This window comes from Aulostomus chinensis, chromosome 16, assembly GCF_037954235.1.
Source record: "Aulostomus chinensis isolate RoL2024-O1b breed Wild chromosome 16, RoL_Achi_v1.0, whole genome shotgun sequence".
Lineage (NCBI taxonomy): Eukaryota > Metazoa > Chordata > Actinopteri > Syngnathiformes > Aulostomidae > Aulostomus > Aulostomus chinensis.
Genome location: NC_141335.1, coordinates 21,550,686 through 21,569,029, shown reverse-complemented (window position 1 = coordinate 21,569,029; position 18,344 = coordinate 21,550,686). Strand labels below are relative to the sequence as shown.

Sequence of the window (18,344 nt, the reverse complement as noted above, 5' to 3'; positions counted from 1 at the left end):
GTACAGTCTTAAAGTAATGATGTAAATTCATATTTTAATCTAATTGTTAACTGTACAGTGTTCCGGCTGATTTAAACATTTTTCCTTTCAATCACAGTTTTACAACAAATAAGATCAAATGATTTGGATGGTTTGTAATAATTTTAATAACAATAATAATCTTGATAACGATTAGAGATTATAAATTGCGTCAAGAATAATTAATTAAAACTTACTCAAGTTTACGCGTGTGCTCAAGTTTAAACTCAGTTTCAGTAAGAACGCGTTTTGCCGGTAGCGCAGCAGGGAGGGAGGGAGGGAGGGGGTGGGAGGGGGGGGGGGGTGACACCCTTTGCTACAAACCTGCCCTCTGTAACAAAGCAGGGCGCAGAGACGCGAGGATGCTGCGCTGTTTGCTTCCACTCGGAGCCTGAACATGTGCAGGCTTTACGCACAAGGAGAAGCGAGCAGGGAGCGCACACAGCCCTCCCCCCTCCCCCCCACCACACGCGCACATACGCGCGCGCACACACACACACACACCTTGGGCTGCGCACTGTCCATGACCGGTCAACAAGGCTGTGTTTGTACCTGGCAGAGCTTTTACCGTGGTAACTGAGGTGAAAGTGCAGTCTGATGATCCACTTTGACTCTGAATTCACACCTTTTTGTTTTTGGTTCTTGGTTTTCGTTTTGGATGAGATATGGACATTATCATGTAGCCGACCAGGTATTTAACCCCCTCTGCTCTTGTGAAGTTTAACTGAACATGTAATAACCCGGAGCTCACCACCTACCTCTAACATCCCCTGCAGGATCATCAGCATGGATTTCAGGATCGACCCGAAGACCCACACGGCTCTGCTGCTGGCCTGTGTGACTCTCCTGCTCTCCTTTCACCTGTTGCGCTGGCTCCAGAAGCGGTCGCCTCACCTTCCCCCGGGTCCCATGGCCTGGCCGGTCATAGGGAACGCTGCGCAACTTGGCAATACCCCGCACCTGTATTTTGCGCGCATGGCCAAGAAATACGGCAACATCTTTCAGATCAAACTGGGCAGTCGGACCGTGGTGGTGCTGAACGGAGACTCCATCAAACAGGCACTGATCAAACAGGGACCAGAGTTCGCTGGGAGACCGGACTTCGCCTCCTTCCAGTACGTCTCCAATGGGGACAGCATCGCGTTTGGCACCAACACGGACTGGTGGAAGATGCACCGCAGAGTCGCGCACTCCACCGTGCGGATGTTTTCCAGCGGGAACCCACAGACTAAAAAGACTTTTGAGCACCACATCATCTGCGAGATCAGGCAGCTCCTGCAGCTGTTCGTGGGGAAAACGAAGGAGCACACATACTTCCAGCCTAAGACCTATCTTGTGGTGTCCACGGCCAACACGATGAGCGCCGTGTGCTTCGGCAAGCGCTACTCCTATGAGGACGAGGAGTTTCGGCAAGTGGTGGGAAGGAACGACCAGTTCACCGAGACTGTGGGCGCGGGGAGCATCGTGGATGTGATGCCCTGGCTCCAGTATTTCCCAAACCCCATCAAGACCATGTTTGACAACTTCAAGAAGCTCAACCTGGAGTTTAGTACGTTTATTCAAGACAAAGTGACTGAACACAGAAAAACTGTCCAGTCCAGCACCCTCAGGGACATAACGGATGCTTTGATAGTGTCCTTGGACCGGCTGGGGTATAAAACTGGGGGTTCATCTGAGAAGGACTATGTAACCTCCACCGTCGGGGATATATTTGGAGCAAGTCAAGACACGCTGTCAACTGCACTGCAGTGGATCATCTTAATATTAGTCAAGTAAGCAACTTGTCCTTTTATTAGAATTAAATGGCACACAAAGATGAGACGGACAAGAGTGGGTGCTGGTCCTCCTGCTGCTTTAAAGCTGCACAGACCCGGCGAGGTCGGGTAGTATTAGTGTTATGTAACGCAGCCTAGTGGGGGGCTGGGGCAGGTACTGGCAGTAGGGACTGAAACTGCACACCAGTGAGAGTCAGTAAAGTGCCCAGTCAGCATTTTACCGTTTAGCAAGGTCTCTGCCACAGTTCTCAGGAGTTAATTTCCCTGGTTGTTGAATCCCAGATATATCTGATGATTTGTTCAACCAGATGACGTGATGCAGGTTGAATAGGGGAAAAAAAGGAGGATGCACTTTTTTTCAATAAGACTGTCAGGAGTGCTGCAGCTGGAAAGCTACTTTACTGTCATGGATTTTAATTTGCTCTTCGAGTCATCCAGTAAGGCTCAGTCAGCTTACATCTATGCCAATCCGTTTTATTATCTTAAATGTAAATGTCATGTGTGTTCGAAGATATCCTGAGATTCAGGAGCGTCTCCAGCAGGAGGTGGACAAGGTGGTGGACCGGACCCGGCTCCCCTCCATCGAGGACCAGCTGCAGCTGCCCTACGTCATGGCCTTCCTTTATGAGGTGATGCGCTTCACCACCTTCGTACCGGTCACCATCCCCCACTCCACCACCACCGACACCTCCATCATGGGCTACACCATACCTAAGAACACAGTTGTCTTTGTCAACCAGTGGTCCACTAACCATGACAAGGCCCTCTGGTCCCATCCGGAGACTTTTGACCCGCAGCGTTTCCTGGACCAGGAGGGATTGTTGAACAAGGACCGGTGCAGCAATGTGCTCATCTTCTCTCTGGGGAAGCGGCGCTGCATTGGAGAAGAGCTGTCCAAGCTACAGCTCTTCCTCTTCACCGCTGTCATCGCCCACCAGTGCCACATCACAACAGACCCGGCAAGGCCGCCCACATTCGACTTCAACTACGGTCTGACTCTGAAACCACATGCCTACTACATAGCGGTGTCTGTACGGGATGACATGAAGCTACTGGAGGCAGCAGCCTCACAGGTGCTCGCTAAGGACACGGAGGCCGAGGCCTCATCAGACTCACAGACACACAAAAAATAAGTGAATAAAATATTATGGTGAGTAAAAAATGAAGTAACAAATTATGAGCTCCCCTCGGTGGGCTGCCTGGTATTTATAAGCTGAAATCTCAGGCAAAAGTTGTATCCTTCACATGTTTGTAATGCTTTAACCGATTGCAACGTTGTGATCGCTGATTGCTGAAGTATTCTAGTGCCAGACAGAAACAGATGTGGCATCTGTTTCACGATGAATACCGGACACGCCACGTCTCAGTTCACCTGGCACGAACCTGCTTACATGTAACCCCCCCAAACATCGGCATCTTCTTTTGCTTCATCAAGGTGGAGGATTGTTGCACGTTAACCAGCTTATAAATGTAGTGCCACATCTGCAAGAGCTGACCATCAGTCGTGAGACGCAGAGACACGTCACAATCACGCCATCTGAGCATCTTCATATTCAAGTGTGATCTGTCAGCACGTACAAGAGCGTTTAATCCGCGAAGGTAACTATCGGAAACTGGAGTTACAAGATTTAAAGGTGATAAAAGTGGTGCAGCATCTCAGGTCAGATTGTTCTCTGATAGTGATTCTGCACAACCAAGTCAATAAGCTCATGGAGCCTTGTAACTTAAAATCCATCGTCATCTTCCGCTTATTCCTACTAGTAAGGGTCGCGGGGGGGGGGGGCCTGGAGCCTATCCCAGCATCTACGGGCGAGAGGCGGGGTACACCCTGGACAGGGTAACTTAAAATGTCCAGCTCTAATCTACAATCTATTAAAACTCAGGAACGAGGCCGACAAGTCGCCAAATACTATGAGAATGCATCCTGAAAGCGATGGTGTTTGAAAAGGTTCGGCGCTCTCCAGAAGGTGCTCCCAGCATCTTTGTCACTTGCTGTACAGTTTGTGCGTAGAAAGCTAAAATGAGATCAGTGTTATTCAGTCCTTTATTTATCTATCTTAATATTGTCTCTCACAAAAATGTCCATGTTCTAGCTGCTCTGTTAGAAAAGTTTCACATGCCAGTAACCAAACGATTTTCATGTCATCTTTAATAATGTTGTCATTCACTGCAGGGGAAAATCATTTTGATTTATGTTGTTCTGACTTCAATCTCCGACTTTGGGTATTTGTTGGCTTTTTGCTTAAACGTTGTCAGAGCCGATCCACGCGGGAACGAGCTCTGAAACGCAGAAGTCGGCCACGTTGAACGCTCCCTTGTCTTCAAGTCAGTGGGATTTGTTGGTGAAGTGCCTGAAATGAGGTCTGTGATTCACACAAGCTGAACATGTTTTAACGTTCTGTTCTAACAAATAAAAACACGCCAGTAAATATGATGCTTGTGAATTTCGAAGGATTTATGAGAGCAGCTCATATGACGTAGCAGTGGCTAAGCGAGACTACAAACCTAGCGTGGCTCCTTCGAAACAGAATGTTCACTTTTCTACTTCAAAACTCTTTAACGTGTAAATGTGATAAGTTTATTTCCTACGATGACGGAAATTCCCATTGTCTTTTGGGAGTAGGAAGCCACGGCAACGCTAACTTTAACATGCCTGAAATACTTTAACAGGTGACTTTAAAACTGTTTCATGTGACGTAGTATTTCAAAAGTAGTATTTTAAAAGTTTACCTCAGTTTTCTTCATAATTTAGGAGACTTACAAATGATTCAATTCACGTGGATAAGTACTTCACATCCAGTTAGAAATGTAGAATGTTAGGAATGACTGATGTAAACAACAAATTTGCAAACAAGTTTTGACAGTTTGCGCACTTGAGTTTTTTTTGTTTTAACAGAGAAAATATTCCTTTTTTGAATAAGCTCTGATGAAGCGAATGTTCAAGTCATGGAACTGAGCTCCATGTTTCGTTTGACTGGTTGTACACTGCTGACATGACCTCCTCTTCTTCTACTCTGTTACAGAGGCTTACATCCTGAACCAATGATAACCTGTATTGCATAGCTTAGTTAACTCACTCCAGAACTGTAATTTTCCTTTTTTTTGTTTTTTTTTGGTGATGTTTTATTCCAATTTTAGTGTGTGCAAATTTGAGTCCGACTTTGTGCAACAGTTTCAAAGTTTTCTCAAAAGTTGCTCGGCGAGTGAATGGAAACACGACGAGAGTCAGAGGTTCATTGGTAGGAGTGAACGACTGAGACGAGTGAAACAAGGAGAGACAAAGTGTCACAGCTCGCTGGAACATTAGTGGATGTGCGGTGTTGCTGCTCCTGTCACTTCTCGCCCGGACATTGTTTTGCTGTGATATATTTATTAAGAATATACGAAATATGAATTATACACATACACTAGATGTATCAGAGGAACATTCCCATTTTTAATAATCAACAAATAATACAAATGAACAAAAAATAAAATGTTAAAACAACCCTCCCACACCCTCATGGTACATTTGCCCCATCGCTCAAAATGGCTTGGTATTAATAAAGGAAGAAATACAGAAGTTGCTTTTGAATTGAAGTTTATAAAACAGACAATTGAACTATTTTTTTTTTTGGTCATTTACTGATCAGTATTGTAAACTAGTTGAACGTTAAAAAAAACAAAAAAGTGATGTTTAAGTAATGCGTTTGAAATCAAAAACCAGACTCAAATACCAGGATTCTTTTTAGAGGTAAACAAATAAATGAATAAATAAATGAATAAATAACAAAAGAAGCAAGATTTAGCACAATTGTGATTCTGCATGTGTAGTTATTAATGTCACATTTTCAAAGTGACACTGTGAGCTTCAAAAAAAAGAAAAGTTGTGAAGTTTTGGCCTGCTGCCAGGTCAGGTGGGAACAAAGGGGAAGTGTTTGGGAGATCTTTTCCCCTGCGCAGCCTTTATCTCGCCGTGCCAGAACATCCTGTTCTTGATCAGCGAGAGGCTTGCAGCCAGCCAGCCGGACAACTCTCGGAGTGCGTGACAAATTCAGATAAAACGACAGTAGATGATAACTGATAGGGTGATCCTTTTACCGGTACAAAATTAAACCTGAAGACTAAATAGTGCCAGTGCGGTCAAATGTTGCAACGCTCCAAAGAGTGAGGAAAAGTCCTCCACTGCAGCTCGGATGAAATATGAGTCAAACTGAAAGCTGACAGGTTGTCAGACACAGCTGCGCTTGGAAAAAAAAAAAAAAAAAAAAAGACACCAAAAAAACAAACAGAGCAGATGACATCATGGTTAATGTACCAGATTCAGACAGGATGATTCTTTCGAAATGAAACGTAGCGCAAACACGAATATTTGAATCGAAAACGAGTCAAACGAAGAGCTGGGAGAGATGTCCCGTCACACACGGTGCATTAATGATCAGACACATGTTGTAAGAGGAGCTGTGGTGGCAGAGCCCTGCTGAGAACCGTGAAGTCATGGTAAAACATGTCATACGTCATTAAAGCTTTGAGCTGTCAAGACTGCTTTAACTAGATTAGCACGGATCTCTTCTTTTAATCTGCTGTTCTGCATTGGCTTAACATGCAACACACACACACACACACACACACACACACACATCATGGGCTGTTGTGTAACATCGTTGAGTGTATAGTGAATGCAGGGATATATAGAGACCAGGATGAATGTTATCAAGATGGCTCATATATGCGGCAGTCAAAAACAAGGCTACTGGGTATTAAGACGGACTGATAAGAGCTCAGGAGTTTTACCTCTATGACTAATCAGTGTCTACGTGAGTTTAGAGCCACGCATGCATAATTACATCACGCTATAGGACCCTGATAAAAAAAAAAAAATCAGCCGTTGTGATCTAGACAGAGGTGACAAAATTTATTGACCAACATATGGAAAGCTCGTGAATCAACACGTATGTTTGTGTGTTTCACCTGCCGACAAACCAAAGTATCAAACGGCAAACTTGACTCAAGGGTTTTGGGCCTTTTTCGCAATACCAGCTAACTGGAGATTTGGGGACATAAACTTGACCTCCTCGCCTCAGTGTATTCAATAATGGAGCGCTCCATCTGAACGGTGGTAACCAGGTTCCGTAATTATCAATAGGCACGGCGCAAACAAGCCTCATCACCTCTCCCCTAAAGTTGACATGACCGTGTAAACAACCGGAGGTTAATGAACCAAAAGACATCAACACAGTCAAGATGAGGGCTGAATGACATGGATCATAAATTGAATGTTAATTATCCCCAGTCCAACCCCGTCGCTTAGCTTGAGTTTCTTTGTGGATTCTTGTTCCTGCCAGGAGAAATCAGGCTCGACTCCAACAAGAAAACGGAAAAGGAAATTCCAAAAATGCTTTTTTGCAAAGCTAACAAAAGGAGCTAAACTTCAATCGAGGAGTATGCGAGACTAATTAAAACAGACATGCGGCTGAGAATTCTCCAAAGAAGGTAGAGTGGAGATGATCCTCAGCTTGGACTCATCTCCCCTCTGGCAGTAGGACAAATGAAACAGAGAAGAAGATGAGCAACACAACTATTTCCCAGGTGATATTGCTAATGCTAGGCTAGCTAGCTAGCTCATGTGGGTTAACTGAGCTAAACTGTTAGCAGTACCAATCCTATACCAGCAGGGCAACTACTGGTGTGTAGGAGAATTGCTGAGAGCAAACATAATAGCTACACTACCTACCTACACCAGTGATATTCTACTTATTTTCTGTTGGTGTTAACTTATTTTTGTAACTTTACTGTGCTGTCATTCAAAAAGTGTTGAAATTTAAAATTAATTTGAGAGGAAAACTATCAACACTGAAAGGAAAGACGGATATTGTTGGTTTTTAAAACTTTTCTTGAAAAATTTTAAACTTAAAAAAAAAAAATATTAAGAATTAGAAGCTTTTCCTTGCAAACCCACAAGTTCTGTTGAAGAATCTGCAACTTTTGTTCGTGATTCCAACCATTTTATTTGCTGTTGAGCTGAATCATACGCGCAGGATTTTTTTTGTTTTTTGTTTTTAACTCCGATTATCCTACCACGACATCGTTTAGCAGGCCAAAAGTTTTGGATTCGCAAATAAAACACTGGCGCATTTTCACTCATAACAGTTTTGCCGTACATTTGACAGTCTGACGCTGATTAGACGGAATTACAAGGCAGAGCTGCTATACGGGGACATGTGGGAATAAACAGTTACTGGTAATTTTACAGGGAAGAACAGCTGTATCTGCAGCTGTCAACACTCCTGACTGAAGCACACAAGAGAAGGATAATAAAATGATTTTGTGTGAAGGTGAAGTATTCAGGACAGTATAAACAAACACCTGTGCTCATCTGGGAGGTTCCTGTTTAGAGTGATTCAAACGTGGAAAGAAATGCTGAAACATGACTAGACTGGCGGTGAGGTGGGTTGAATCTGATCCAGCAACAAATTCTAAATCGTGCTGGCACAAAATATTAAAACTCCACAACCATTTATCCTCACGCAGAGGCCTACTGTTCAGTTCAGGATAAAAACTCAGTTTAGTTCAAGTAAAAGTCTTGTTGTCTTTATAATGCATTACAAATGTAAATAACATCAAATAAAGCACTCACAGATGTATCAGGATTGCACAGGTTTAATCATAGATTCCAGTACCACTCATCATTCAAAGCACTCAGTCCTTGAAGTATAAATACTCTGTATGTAGTGTATCAGTGTAACCTTGAAGGTTATTACACGTGCTCTGGCTTTTGGAAAAAAAAAAAAGAAATCCCAACAGAAACTTCATTGACCTGGTAGAAACAGTGACGAATAAACATGTCTTGTAATTATCAGCTTTACAAACATTAAATAAAATCGAACCAGGAGCAAAAGCTCTTCCACAGCAAAGCACACCAACATTTTGGGAATATCTGCCATCCTCCCCGAAGCCAGACAAGAAGGTAGGTTCCCTCTTCTGCACGCGGCTTCCTGTCCGGCTGTGAGGGGTGGCGTAACGTTGGCGTAACGTTGGCGTGTCCCTTTCAACAAATACGTTTGTAAAATACATCGTGTTTATATGATTGAGTAGAGCCATTAACACGAGTAAAAACAGGACAAACCAGGAATGCATCAAACAGTTATAAAATAATATCGTTGTCATGAGAGAACCACAAGTCCAGCAGAGAGAGAAACAGACGACTTGCCACTGGAGGCTATTTACATGCACAGCAGGAAGCAACACCTCAGTCCAACCACGTTTACTGTTCTTTAAGAGACAGATAATAAAACCATCAAATGCGTCTATACTGCTCATCTGAAGGGTCTTCAGTGAGGCCAAAAAAAAAGGGAGTCAGTGACGTGTTCTTTGGCACGTCGAGGCCTCAGGACACTTGGATTACTTCAGACGCGCAGTGTGGAGGCACTTGATGGTTTTAATGTGAAGATTAGTGTAATGTCTTTACCTTCTGCAGGCTGAAAAACTCCCCCCGACCTTCCGTCAGCACGAGGGGAGTAGATGAAAATAAATCAATATTTTTATGAAAGTGAGTTTTTCTGACTTCATAATCAGGTTTAATAGCGACAAAATTCTCTCTCTTTTCGTGTGATAGATAATTATGGGGACTTGAGAGATTTTTACAGTGACTATTTAGAAGGAAAAAAAATAGCAGACACTTCGGAGAAAGTGATCAACTTACAACAACATAACAACATAAAAGTAAGAATATCTTCATCCTCGGATTGTTTTTGTCCCCAATGCCCTTCCATAGCTCTCTCTCAATCACTACAGCAACAAGTCCCAGTCTCCAAAGTGACCATTCAGAGAAACCACAAGCTGGTGAGCAGATTCCATGTAATTGAATACAAAAATTCTAGGCTTCATGATTAGAATTGTGCTATATTGCAGAAGGTACCTAATAAACTGGTGAGTGTATGATGCATTACGTGTTATGAGCCCTGAGGGTCGGTTCTTGTCAAAACTGGCTGAACCCTACAGTAAAGGTTCATCTTTAATGACCTCATAATTGAACGTGAGATGAATTATTATTACTATTATTAGTAATCCAGGCAAGTCTGATGTAATCTAATATCTGGGGTTAAAAAAAAAAGATACTTTCAATGGCAAAACTTGGAGCTGAGGATTCAGAATAGAATGATGAAGTGAGAGTTGCTGGTAGGAAGACATGGCATTTATCTTGTTTTTCTTTGTGCTGTATCTTAATTTAATAAACTGCAGTTATACTGGCCTGTCACAAAAGCTGAGTAGCAGGAGGTTAATTTATGATGAATGTCATACACTTCCCACCTGGGAACACGCCAAAGCCAACAAGCACCGTTCACAGATCTCATGAGAGAGATCGTAAAACGCACTGGAAAAGACAGGCTTCCTATAGTGTTTTACGAGTACAATTCCAGCACTTTTCAAGCAGTGTCAAAGTACCTGAACCAAGTATTTACTGAGGTTCTGAGACTTTAATCACATTTAAATAGTGCCAGTGCAAAAAAATAAAGTTTATAGAATTCCTTTACAGCGACAGCAATCAATTTAAACTGTATCTTTGTGGCTTCTTGTGATTACTTTGCAAATACAGAAACCAGGAATTTTAATAAAAACAGGATTGGTCATTTAAAAACTTAAAAAAGTTTTTTTGTTTTTTTTTTTTGTTTACAGGATTCTAATGGGAATCTAGTATTTTCTGAGAACATTAGGATTTAAGAAAATTCCTTAAAATTAAGCATTTTCCAAATTTTCATGACTTTCATTTAAAACAAAATATATATATACATATATATATATATATTTTCAATTACTTCATTTTTTGAGCCAGTGAGGAGATCAGCTTGCTGTGTGCATGTAAATACTGCCATGAGCACTGAATGGCGTCTGAGTGATGGGGGCAGAGGTCATCTTGTGGTCACAGCATCTCAACTTCTTTGTTTGGGCATGTCATTGTCGTCTCGTGTGCTTTTGTTGTGGCCATTTGGATGTGTCGAGGTGAGAGACGCGACAAAAACAGGATGGAACAACAAGTCCTGTCCCTCACCCTTTCTCAAAAAGTGTCTGATGGTGAGGATCCTCCAACAAGGCCGGAGTTAAACATTCTGTCAGAGCACAACAGGCTCCACCTACAGTTACAGTCATGATTCATCCAAATTCTGTAGAAAATTCAACAAAAGTCCTTCTATACAGACTTGATTATTTGAGTCAAGGTTAACTAGTACTCAATTAATTTGGTTCAGACTAAATTTGTTTAAATATCAGGACATTAGCCTAAAAGCAGGACGGTTCTAACTCTAGCAGCCAGTAGCTCCCAGACATGATACAACAGCTTACCTCTCTCCCCTCATAGAGGGAATTAACATTTCTCAATACACACTCTCTACACACACTCACACACACACACACTCACAAACATAGCTGCCACATGAGACAGACACAAGCGCCAGATGTCACACTCCCAGCTCTGGGCAGAGCAACTCCAGCTCCTTCTGCGCTTGTTCATCCTGAGAACAGATCCATTGCGTTGAATGAATAAATGACAAATATGAACAACATGCTTCCAAGTGATTAAAGATCCCTGATTGTGCCATGAGTGATGGTCCCTACCTCTTTGGAGACCACAGCCATCGAGTTAGCAGCTTCACACATCTTCCTGGCATTTTCCATCTGATCCAGGTCTCTGTAGCACTGCAAAATGCATGAACATTGAGGTGATTCTCCTTCCTGTCTATCAAAGACTCGCCATTACATGTCAAATTCAGACTTCGGTTCCCAGAATGACCTCTTGGTGAATTCAAAATTGAGAAAATGCTAGCCACAAACTTGTGGCTAGCATGTTAACATTCATGCAGTGGGAACTGTTTAAGTTCAGTTGTTTTTAAATCAAATCCAATTGTTTTAGCACGACTGAGCACCTGACCCAACATTGATGACTTGGATTATATTCAATGTATAAGAGAGTTTGCAAACAGATGTTTTGTACAGGTTTTTTGCTGTTGTTAATCCGGGGCCTCCATTAGCTTCCAGCACTTTAGTGGCTAACTGAATTCACTCACAAACCACACGGGAGAAGAAAAAAAAAGATCTCCTCACGAATTCATCAAAAGATGATTAATTGATACACAAGTGATGACATTTCTGTGAAGCGTTGCTATAACTTTCATAATCGCGGACTGAATTCTCAACACTCCTAACGAGTTTCTGGAGCTGACCTTCGCCAGGAACACATAGTTGAGTTTGGAATATCCTGGCTGGAGCTCCTCTACCTGAATGGAAACAGACAAACAAGATGAGCACGAACTGGACAACAGGGTGGGAATTCTCTATTGGTCTAATGTGGCAGGTATGAGCTCCTCTTGCGGGATGTTTTTGTTAAAGTGCAACAGCTTCGCTCAATGTCATGAGTAACATGTTACAACAGGGACCACTTGAATCAAATTGATGGGTAAGATACACAAGACATGAGGAAGAGACTTGCACAGGAATATTAGCCAGAAGCAAAAATTCTCCACTATATAAACATTCAAAATGTGGGAACACACATTAAGCCTCTGTAAATATGGAGGGTTTGGTCTGTAAAAACTTAGTATAGAAGCCATCTGGAGGCAATGTGGAACTGAGCACAAGACAACGGGGACACACAGAAGAACATGCTTCAGAAAAAAAATCAATTAAATAAAATACAATCAAGCCCCATTTATGAAGATGTTAGCCTGATAGGAGGAAATTAAAAATGTAAATAAGGTTAAAGCCCCTCCCTAAAGATCTTTAAGACGAGATTAAAGCCAGACGACGTGACTTTTTTATAATATATTTAGTTAAAGGTGCACTAAGCGTTGCACTTGTCACTTCTGCTTGACGTCCGTTGTAAATACAGTGGTCCCTCGTTAATCGTGGGAATTATGTTCTAAAAATAACCCGCAATAGGTGAAATCCGCGAAGCAGTCAGCTTTATTTTTTACAATTATTATAGCCACGTAACTTCTGCCTTCCTTTAGCATGTCTAGAAGTCCAACTTTTTGTGCGATGGTTAGCATCCTCCTCTGCCTTTTGGTGCTACCGCAGGTGCCTTTGACGGTGCAGAACGTTTCGTCGACATTGTGGGGTTTGTTGAGGAGAAAACTTGCAAACATACAGAACAGCACTTCAGAGTCACGCTGCTAGCGATCGAAGATTTATGTAAATTTGGCAAGCTGAACGCATTCTGTACTATAGAGGAGAAACGGCACGGAGGAGATTGATTGACAGTGGTCTACAGCCATTCAGGACACAGAACACAATATGCTGTTAAAAAAAAAAAAAAGCATGAAAAATTGTGCTAAAAAAAATCCGCGAACGTGCTAGGCCACGAGAGGTGAACCGCGTTATAGTGAGGGACCACTGTACCAAACTAACACAGAGCAAACTCGCACCTCCCCCCACGTTTCTGTAAATGTCATGAATGTGGATCGACATTTAAAAGTGGATCTGTGCTGCGCTAACGTAGCTAAGAAGAGTGAGTAAACTCGGTGAGTGGCTGGAACGGCCTGTTTGTGAGCCCTGTGTTGTCTCCTGAGACCGGAATTTTTCATTGTGTATTCAGGGGGCAGGCAGTTCAAGGGGAGATGCCTACGATTTGAGACAAAGATGAAATCACGCCGAAACCATGCAACAAGGCTCAGTGAACCTTTAATCACCTGTTTTGCTATTTATGAATTGGCCTCAGCAAGATTCCAACAACCACTTTTGTGACATGATACTGGATGAGCCCCTTTGAACTCATTATTTTAGGATGGACATATAAGCAAATATCTCACTTAGGTTACTAACACCAACCTGTACCTTCCAGAACACAGACATTTTTTGGAGGGGGGGTCTTACTGAGGACCATTCATAGAAAAATAGCAAAGGAAGTAGTCTCATGGAGCATTAAGTGGAGAACAACAGCACCTTCAGAAAATTCTCCAGGGCGTCTTCGATTGTGGAACTTGGAGGTTCTCCAAATAATGCAGTTGCAACTTTCCTTTCAATCCATGATAACTGGGCCACCTGCAAAAACAAACAACTTGAGCTCAGAAAAATATATTTATTTCATTTGTTGAAATTGCAATGAAACAATAATAATATTCACAGGAAACAGACACTTGGTCAATAGCAGCAGGAGTATTGTTAGAGGATGTTCAACACTTTCACTCAAATGCATTAATTGCAGCGTTGCTAATGGAGCTCGCTGCAAGTGATGCATGTTTGCACCATCAACCTGACACAATAAAAGAGTGTGGAAGTGAGTGCAGACGGTGAGAAATTTATGGATCAAAACAGACGGGACAAATGGCCATCGGCAGCTGTTGTTGTTGTTTTTTTGACTGATATCAAGACATTGTTGTCAGTAAACTAGCAAAATGACACCGTATTTCAAGCTGGAGTTCTGACTCATCTCCATGTTCCTATGGGTATCTTTTATAAATGTATAGATATTTGAAGAGTTTGTACTGTTATTGGTTTGTACATATGCCAGCAGTGATTAACGTGCATCGGAGACTTAGACTAGCTTGCCTGGCTACCATTAGTTAGCTCTCTGAAAGCAAATGTTGATAAACCATTATTTAATCTTGCATCCTTTAAGACTTTCCACATGTTAACAGACCAAATGGGTCACACTATGGTTCTGATTTCACTGGGGTTCAGTGCTGATCCACGTGCATGGGGGTCACGATCATAGTGTCGCCATCGTCGTTAAGCACAGTGAAATATACGTCATCCAGCTTTTAGTTGTTATTGTTGTGCTCATATTAAATTACCTTTTTCTACATGAAGGCTGTTGTTCAGTTTTTTCTGTGATTGATTTTTGGTTTATGTTGCATTGTTTTATGTGTGTTTCACAAGCTGATGTACTGATGTGAGACATGACACACTTACAAACACCCACCTACCCGCACGTACACGCACACGCACACGCACACACACACACACACACACACACACGCGCATCATTGCAACAAGGTGACCAATAATAACACTGCAGGGTGCTGGAGTGAATCACTCTTTCAGTCAACACCAGGGACTCCATGCCAGCTCCACAATCAATAATCATTACCGTCTCCTGTTAAACTTCCTCTCCAGACATGATTTACTATCAAATAATTATTAAAAACTCAGGATTTTTTTATCAGTTGCCTCATTAACGTCACTTCTCCTCCTCTGACATGAATGAAAGATCGAAATGTAGACATATGCTGATTGGTTGGGTGTCAAATGAGTGGTGACGTCATGAGCTCTGAGGAAGGATCCAAGTTAAGCAGACACATATGAGAACAGCCTCCTAATGACGGAAGCCAGTACAAACATCCCTCTGCCCAGTGACCAGATTTTTTTTTTGAATTTGCTAATTTTTCCATCTTGGAATGTCTTTCCTAACAACCACATTCATGAAATTTGTGATAATGTGTTAGGTTACTCTACGTTCTATTATTCTTTGCTGTGAAAAAAGAAAAAAAAATCCAGGCTTGGCTCATGTCCTCCTTGGCGACAGAAGCCCTGAACACTGACAGGTTTCACAGAAGATAATGGCCAAGAGAGGCCCGGGTCCAACATGTAATGTTCCTGCCTGGCACCATTCATCAGTGCAGCGTCTAATTGCAGGTGTAGCATTGCTTTGGCGTCATCGCGGGAGCTTTCAAACACAACCTCCTGCTGAATGCAAACAGTAGATCATTGTTGAACATGAACACACACCGCAAGCAGGTTATACAAATAAATCCCTGAACTATCAGGTGTTACTGCTGCAAATTTACACAGGTCCTCACTTCTGCCTTAATGCCACCTGTGTATTTGAGCATTACAGAGTAAAACTGGAGCAAATCTCAAAGATCTTCTTTCCTTTTGGGCAGTTACATTGTCAAGTGGCACCAAATGACAATTAGCTAAACATCATGAAATAAACCAGTAGGAACTCAATGAAACAGAAACCATCACAAGCTGCATTAAAAACAATTCCCTGCTCTGCATGAGCTCCAGAGAAACAAGATGAAAAAATTTCCTTTGTACAATCTGATTTAAAGCTAACAATGGCTGGTTAACCTCCTGTTGCGCTCCGCGAACATCCTAGACGGGAAACAAACATCGAGGAATGGTGGGAGTGATTGAGAGGAAGCGTGGGCGTGTTTGCTAAGGGAGGCAAGAGGTCATGACAGCTTCCATGAATGTTTATGGATGTGAGGGGAGGAGGGAGCGAGAGATGTGTTGTGTCACTTACAGCATAGCACCAGCGGGCCATCAGGTAGTAGGACAGGGGGTCTTGTGGGTTGAGCTCGATGGCTTTATTCAGATGATCCTGGGAATGGAGACAACCGCACAGACAGTTTTCATTGTTGATTCATGACACGATTGCTGTTTCCACTGCCTTCTGTTCCGACCTGATCTGTCCTGCTTCACCTACCCACAAGGTATTTCACAAGCACCTCTCACACACGCGATCTCGACCACACACACCTGTCTGTCACGCACACTCCTTCCTTCCTTTCCACTCTCCCTCTTTAGGATTTGTTGTTTTTTTTCCCTCTGCGTCTCTCTCTCTCTCTCTCTCTCTCTCTCTCTCCCTCTCTCATCTGTCAAGAGTATTGCAGGTACACTGTGACTGGTGGAAGCCGCTGACAGAAGATAAAATGCTACGTGCTGTTTTTCCACACACACTTATGCAACTGAGAGGGGGGTGGGAGGGGTTTATTATTTACTGGGCCAAGGGATATGAGTAGCCGTCCCCCTCCACTCCGTACTTGAGGGATGCAATGACCAATTTACTGGGTATTAAAATGTGTTCCATAAAAAAATGAGATGGAATGGATTACACTGTGGAACCCCCCCCCCCCCAAAAAAAACCAACAACAAAACAAACAAACAGTGAGCGTGTGAAACGTGAATTGAAGGTCAAGACAAAGATCGATCTGTGATGGAAAACATCGACTGGTGCAGCAACACTGTGAACGCTCTCCCCCTTTTTAGTTCTTCGCCACTCGTCTATTTAATTAATTTTTCATCATGCTTTCATATAGTCCTCTGCGTATTTACTATAATAAAAAAGTCAATAGCAGCTAACAAAGGGTGTTTTGCCTTTGAAGTACTCATAAGTAGATGTCTTGAGCTAATAAATATTGGTACTTCACTGCTGTGACCGTAGAAAGCAGAAGGAGCCAGCAACATATATTCATCTTGAAGCTAATGGTGACTGACAGCTAACAAAAGTACAACTGTACAAAACTGTCCGTTTACAAACTCAAACTACAAAGTGCATCGTGCGGTATGCAGTATCGCTCAGTCACCCACAAAAACTTTGATATCAAACCTTTGCAGGTCTGCACAACTGTGGACGTGGACGAGTGTGAGCGTCCAACAGAAAAGAGCGAGTCGCGCTTATTCAAGTTAGCACTGAACTGGAACGGTTATACTTTGTTTATTTTGAGCCTAAATCAAAGCTTGAAAAAATGAGGATTTAGTCATGTGTTACACCCCTAATACATAATTTACCTTAAAGATGTATCCGTTCTTGATCTTGTTCTGCACGGTGTCATATTCTGCCAGAATTCCACACATGATGGCATACCTGAGAGATAAAACCGCAAACACCATAGGCTCATTGGTTGACGTTCTTTTACTTGAAGAATGTCCAGTCAAGTCAATTTTTTTTGTATAGCGCCAAATCCCTACAAAAGTTCTCTCATGACACTTTCCAAGTAGAGCAGGTCCAGTACCACACTCCTTCAATGAATCTACACCCAACAACTCTCCATCAGCAAGCACATCCTGCAACAGCGGCGACGAAAACCTTCCTTTTAACAGGCAGGAACGTCAAGCAGATCCAGGCTCAATGGGGACGGCCTTCTGCTTTGACTGGTTGGAGGGAAAGAGAGCAGGAGAGCGGGGCAGAGACAAAGACAAATAATGGAGGAAGATAGATGGACAGAAGGGAAGAGAGGGACAGAGATAAAGACAGAGAGAAAGGAGGAAAGACTGTTGGACAGACGGGGACGTGAGCAGGTGGTGCTACGGGTGGCCACTTGAACCTCTTCAGAATGTCAGAGAAATATCAAACCACAGCAGCTTGCAGCCAATCCTGTCCTCTGTACATTAAAGCGTGTCTTAACATTTTTTGGATGCAAAAGAAAAAGTGGAGAACTTAGATAATACATTAAAATTTTAAATTTTCTTATTATAAATCTAAATTTGTACATGTTTTTGAATATTAAAGGTATGCCACTGTTTTTTTTTCTTCATAGAAACAGAAAAGATTGATTTGCGACTCTTCCCTGATGGGATTCGTAATCCTTGGCTTTGACACAAAGACATTTCTCTTTATTTACTCTGGCAAAGAGAAAAGAACATGCGTGTGCTATTTACACAGATTAATGCATTCACAGGAGGGAGACACATTTTGAAGATGTTATGCTTGAACTGAATTGCTTGTTGGGTGGTCAAACTGCTGGTGCTGACATCACCTCTGTATCAGGCTCAGACTTTCTGACTGTGCAACTACATGGTGATTTCATGCAGGTGTGAGGACGAGGGTATGAAGTGTGCAGAATAAAAAAATGT

At 42.5% G+C, this 18,344-nt stretch overlaps 2 protein-coding genes across 11 annotated transcripts in view; one reads left to right on the top strand and one right to left on the bottom strand.

The window, feature by feature from the left end:
- The first annotated feature begins 423 nt into the window (after positions 1-423).
- On the top strand, positions 424-6,061 carry cyp1b1 (cytochrome P450, family 1, subfamily B, polypeptide 1). 2 transcript variants are annotated; one of them, XM_086179883.1, is made up of 3 exons: positions 424-709; positions 795-1,790; positions 2,305-6,061. In XM_086179883.1, exons 2-3 carry the CDS (start codon positions 805-807, stop codon positions 2,924-2,926), a joined length of 1,608 nt encoding a protein of 535 aa, XP_086036009.1. In that variant the 5' UTR covers positions 424-709; positions 795-804; the 3' UTR covers positions 2,927-6,061. The 2 variants fall into 2 exon arrangements, with proteins under 2 accessions (XP_086036009.1, XP_086036010.1); XM_086179884.1 differs by having other exon boundaries at positions 424-1,790.
- Positions 6,062-8,378: 2,317 nt separating this feature from the next.
- rmdn2 (regulator of microtubule dynamics 2) overlaps positions 8,379-18,344 on the bottom strand; it is a 39,156-nt gene continuing 29,190 nt past the window's right edge. For all 9 annotated transcript variants that reach the window (XM_086180239.1, XM_086180232.1, XM_086180231.1 and 6 more), the window contains 6 exons: positions 17,280-17,355; positions 16,012-16,089; positions 13,707-13,805; positions 11,990-12,043; positions 11,385-11,465; positions 8,379-11,281 (listed from right to left, as the gene is read on the bottom strand). In XM_086180239.1, coding sequence (XP_086036365.1) covers positions 11,228-11,281; positions 11,385-11,465; positions 11,990-12,043; positions 13,707-13,805; positions 16,012-16,089; positions 17,280-17,355 — 442 coding nt within the window. In that variant the 3' untranslated portion in view covers positions 8,379-11,227. The remainder of the gene's footprint in view (positions 11,282-11,384; positions 11,466-11,989; positions 12,044-13,706; positions 13,806-16,011; positions 16,090-17,279; positions 17,356-18,344) is intronic.

Bases quoted from the DNA above. Each gene is read 5' to 3' on its own strand.
- cyp1b1 (XM_086179883.1), top strand. From the start codon at position 805: ATGGATTTCAGGATCGACCCGAAGACCCACACGGCTCTGCTGCTGGCC. The intron at 1,791-2,304 runs GTAAGCAACTTG...GTGTGTTCGAAG, and splicing joins ATCATCTTAATATTAGTCAA to ATATCCTGAGATTCAGGAGC.